Source organism: Hemibagrus wyckioides, linkage group LG29 (assembly GCF_019097595.1).
Source record: "Hemibagrus wyckioides isolate EC202008001 linkage group LG29, SWU_Hwy_1.0, whole genome shotgun sequence".
NCBI lineage: Eukaryota > Metazoa > Chordata > Actinopteri > Siluriformes > Bagridae > Hemibagrus > Hemibagrus wyckioides.
The window spans coordinates 16,422,337-16,427,336 of record NC_080738.1 but is presented as its reverse complement, the minus strand read 5'-3'; the positions used below and the strand labels follow the sequence as shown (position 1 = coordinate 16,427,336).

At 40.1% G+C, this 5,000-nt stretch overlaps 2 protein-coding genes across 3 annotated transcripts in view; both read left to right on the top strand.

Annotated features, from left to right (window-relative positions):
- Nucleotides 1-2,134, top strand: part of LOC131349141 (mucin-5AC-like) — a gene marked incomplete at its 5' end in the record, with an annotated part of 3,164 nt that extends 1,030 nt beyond the window's left edge. The window contains 2 exons of the mRNA XM_058384554.1: nt 1-368; nt 1,136-2,134. The exon at nt 1-368 is cut by the window's left edge and continues 1,030 nt beyond it. Of these exons, the coding sequence (XP_058240537.1) occupies nt 1-368; nt 1,136-2,134 (1,367 nt within the window). The remainder of the gene's footprint in view (nt 369-1,135) is intronic.
- Nucleotides 2,135-2,608: 474 nt separating this feature from the next.
- Nucleotides 2,609-5,000, top strand: part of ltb4r (leukotriene B4 receptor) — a 4,760-nt gene continuing 2,368 nt past the window's right edge. The window contains exons 1-2 of one of the 2 annotated variants that reach the window (XM_058385256.1): nt 2,609-2,769; nt 4,131-4,691. In XM_058385256.1, the coding sequence (XP_058241239.1) occupies nt 4,183-4,691 (509 nt within the window). In that variant the 5' untranslated portion in view covers nt 2,609-2,769; nt 4,131-4,182. Of the gene's footprint in view, nt 2,770-2,898; nt 3,223-4,130; nt 4,692-5,000 lie in introns of those variants that run through there. The other variant, XM_058385255.1, reaches the window with a different exon arrangement.

Sequence of the window (5,000 nt, the reverse complement as noted above, 5' to 3'; positions counted from 1 at the left end):
CATCAACAACAATAACATCAACAACAACAACAACATCAACAATAACATCAACAACATCAACAACATCAACAATAACATCAACAATAACAACAACAATAACAACACCAAAACCAACAATAACAACACCAACAACAATAACAACATCATCAGCAACAACATCAACAATAACAACAACAATAATAACATCATCAGCAACAACAACACCAACAACTTCAACATCAACAATAACACCACCAAAACCAACAATAACATCAGCAGCAGCAACAACAGAAACAACATCAATAACACCAACAACATCAACAACAATAACATCAACAATAACAACAACAATAACAACAACAACACCAAAACCAACAATAACAACACCAACAACAATAACAACATCAGCAGCAGCAACAACTGAAACAACAACAATAACATCAACATCAACAACAACATCAACAACATCAACAATAACAACAACAATAACAACAACAACAACACCAAAACCAACAATAACAACACCAACAACAATAACAACATCATCATCAGCAACATCAACAACAACATCAACAATAACATCAACAATAACAACAACAATAACAACATCATCAGCAACAACAACACCAACAACATCAACAACAACAATAACACCACCAAAACCAACAATAACAACATCAGCAGCAGCAACAACAGAAACAACATCAATAACACCAACATCAACAACAATAACATCAACAACAACAACATCAACAACAACAACATCAACAATAACAACAACAATAACACCACCAAAACCAACAATAACAACATCAGCAGCAGCAACAACAGAAACATCAATAACACCAACATCAACAACAATAACATCAACAACAACAACAATAACATCAACAACAATAACATCAACAACAACAACAATAACATCAACAACAATAACAACATCAATAACATCATCAACAAAAACACCAACAATAACAATAACAACAGCAACAATAACATCTAAACAACAACAACAACATGAACAACAACAACATTGTCATAAGCAACAACAACAATGACATCAACAACAACAACAACAACAACAGCGTCTGACTGCGACACCGGCACATAAGATGAGCGCTAAATTCTAACTGGCATTCTGTCACTGCATGACTAGCTCTCAGATCAGCTCTCAGATCAGCTCTCAGATCAGCTCTCAGATCAGCTCCAGATCAGCTCCAGATCAGCTCTCAGATCAGCTCCAGATCAGCTCCAGATCAGCTCCAGATCAGCTCTCAGATCAGCTCTCAGATCAGCTCCAGATCAGCTCTCAGATCAGCTCTCAGATCAGCTCCAGATCAGCTCCAGATCAGCTCCAGATCAGCTCTCAGATCAGCTCTCAGATCAGCTCTCAGATCAGCTCCAGATCAGCTCTCAGATCAGCTCTCAGATCAGATCCAGATCAGCTCCAGATCAGCTCTCAGATCAGCTCCAGATCAGCTCTCAGATCAGCCCTTTGATCAGCTCTCAGATCAGCTCTCAGATGAGCTCCAGATCAGCTCCAGATCAGCTCTCAGATCAGCTCCAGATCAGCTCTCAGATCAGCTCCAGATCAGCTCTCAGATCAGCTCCAGATCAGCTCCAGATCAGCTCTCAGATCAGCTCTCAGATCAGCTCTCAGATCAGCTCTCAGATCAGCTCTCAGATCAGCTCCAGATCAGCTCCAGATCAGCTCTCAGATCAGCTCTCAGATCAGCTCCAGATCAGCTCTCAGATCAGCTCTCAGATCAGCTCTCAGATCAGCTCCAGATCAGCTCTCAGATCAGCTCTCAGATCAGCTCCAGATCAGCTCTCAGATCAGCTCCAGATCAGCTTTCAGATCAGCTCTCAGATCAGCTCTCAGATCAGCTCTCAGATCAGCTCCAGATCAGCTCTCAGATCAGCTCCAGATCAGCTTTCAGATCAGCTTTCAGATCAGCTCTCAGATCAGCTCTCAGATCAGCTCCAGATCAGCTTTCAGATCAGCTTTCAGATCAGCCCTTTGATCAGCCCTTTGATCAGCCCTTTGATCAGCTCTCAGATCAGCTCTCAGATCAGCCCTTTGATCAGCTCCAGATTAGCTCTCAGTAATATTTCAGCATGCAGATGTTCAGCGTGTCTGATGGCTGCAGTGTGATATGAACTGTGTCAGTAAACATTACAGATGTTATTGGAAGATGTTTCAGGGTTTATTTTCCTTATCTGATGAGAAGCTAGTGATGTTTCTCACGTCCTGCGTGTCATTTCCTGAACTTATCTACCGGTAGATTCATGAAGTTGGAGTTTCCTGAGTTCCCACAGTACCTGAATTAATAACACGGTTAATAACAGGGTTATTAACACGGTTAATGAACTAATAACAGATTATATACAGTACACTAAAAGAAAGAATGTGCAGAAGTATTGGCACACATTACTTCTATGCAATCTAAAAGAGACCAAGAATAGATATGATTTGGCTGGTGTTCATATGGATGTGTGTGTGTGTGTGTGAGAGAGGTGCTGGCAGGACTAGATAAAACCCCACTTAAAAAAAAAAACCAGTTCTTCCTCCTTGTGTGTCTCTCGTGGTATTACACCACTTTCCTGTCTCTTGTGAAAGACACTGAGTGAAGCCGACAGAGGAAGCAGGACAAGGGTAGAAAGAAAACAGAAGACATGATGATGATGATGATACAGTTGATATAGAGCAGGTAAAGAGACACGCCCACATCCAGACGCTGATATTCAGAAGGGCAGAGGCTTCAGTCTCACAGGCTGCTGCTGCTCAAGGTAAGATTTCTGAATGTGATGAAATGTACACATGTCTGTGAGTCTGTGTGTGTGTGTTGTGTATGTGTGTGTGTTGTGTATGTGTGTGTGTGTGTGTGTGTGTGTGTGTTGGTGTGTTGGTGGTCACCCGTCACCCGGCGGCCAACAGATTTCTTTGTTTTGTTTGTCTTATAATGTCTCTTTTTTTTAAATAGAGTTTTACCTGAAACCAGGTTTTAGATTGAATTCAGTTTTAGATTGAATTCAGTTTTAGATTTAATTCAGTTTTAGATTGAATTCAGTTTCCAATTTAACTCAGTTCTGTGGTTCTGCACAATTCTTTGAGCAACAATTCAACAATGGGGGGGCTAATTTCAGGGTATGATATCAGATATGCTGTACACCGATGTCACCAGTGTCTCTGATTCCTCTTCCGTTGTATAATCATCTTAACTTTGTGTATCCTGTTGAAAGGTGAGACTTTCCTGTTTACATTATTCGATTAAAAATGTGGTTTTTGTATGAAAGAGAAAGGCGAGTCACCGCTGAACAGAGCTGACACTCCTTATCTGATCCGGCTGAGCTGCAGTAACATCCATTACTGACTTCCTGAGAAACAAATCTGAAGTTATAGAACTTTACTTTATTCAACTACGGACCAAGTCGAAAGAATAAAATGGGACAATTCGAATTTGTTAGAAATTCTGCAAACACTAACTTGAATGATTAAGACTTCAAAATGTTACAATAAATTATAAATATATAGTTATATATATTAAAATTAAATATTAAATTATACTCAAATATTTTATATACTTCAAACACCAACTCAAATTATTAACATAATAACAACCAGCTCAAATTATTTATATACTTCAAACTTCAACTCCAATATTTATTATTATTTTTAATTAATTTATTTATTTTTTAAATATATTTTATTTTTTAATTTATTTCTTTTTTTTTAAGTCAACTATAAAATGTGGCTTAAGGTCAATTAGAATAACGGTTTTTACAGTGAAAATATATATATATATATTAAAGTCAACTCCAATAATTAATAAAAACTTCAAATCACAACTCGAATGATTTAAATATACGGCATAAAGCAACTCAAATATTTCATATACTTCAGACACCAACTCAAATTAACAAATTAAGTTAAATTTTGTGGAGACAGACGGCTGGTGGCAAATTTCCCATTCATTAAGAATAGAATCATGAAGCATTATGTAACTGGTAGGCATGATGTAACTGGTAGACCAATGCAATGCAATTTCACGAGACAGAAAATCCCAGAAATCAGCGTGTGCTTGACGTCAGTTTTTCTTTTCCTCTCAACATTTCTGTTATCTTTGTTTTTTCCCAAACCTCATCTTTAGCCAATCGAACCAATCCAAGCTCTCCATCTTGATCTTCAAACAGCCGATCCACATGGCTAACGTAACAGTCAGCCATCTTCCTCACCACTCCAACTCAACCTTCTCCTCAGCGGCTCCCTCTACACCCCCTCCCCCCTCCACACAGGCAGGGATAGTCATCCTGGTCCTTGCCTTCCTCCTTGGTTTTCCTGGGAATCTCTTCGTGGTGTGGTCAGTGCTGTGTCGCGTCCATCACCGCTCCGTTACATGCCTCCTGGTTCTGAATCTGGCCATTGCTGATGCTCTGGTGCTCCTGAGTGCCCCCTTTTTCCTGCGTCTGCTGGCTGGAGGAAAGGGCTGGGAGTTCGGGAATGGGATGTGCAAGACCGTGCACTACCTCTGCTGCGTCAACATGTACGTATCGATTTATCTGATCTGCCTGATGAGCCTGGACCGCTGGCTGGCCGTCATCAGGCCCTTCCTGTCTCAGAGGCTGAGGAAAAAGAGGACGCTCTACATCGTCATGTTGGTGATCTGGATCATGGCCTTCCTCATGGCCTTGCCCATGCCCTTCTACCGCAGGTTTGTATCTGTGTGTGTAGATTTTACAGCATGATACTTTTCATGCTTCAAATCTTCTTAACTGTTCGATTCTGTCTTTAGAGACATATTAGCGTTCAACTCAGGTTTATTAGCACAGCGCTTGTGACAAATTACAACACCGGCTTTCTCAATACTTTCGCAAGTTCAACATCGACATGTGTGAATTGGTACAGAAGGATGACACGGCACCGGGGACTGTTGAGACTTAAGCTTAAGATCGTGGTTGTTATGGTGATGGTATATTATTTTGCAATGCTTGGATGTTGTTAATTGACAAATTGAGACTGA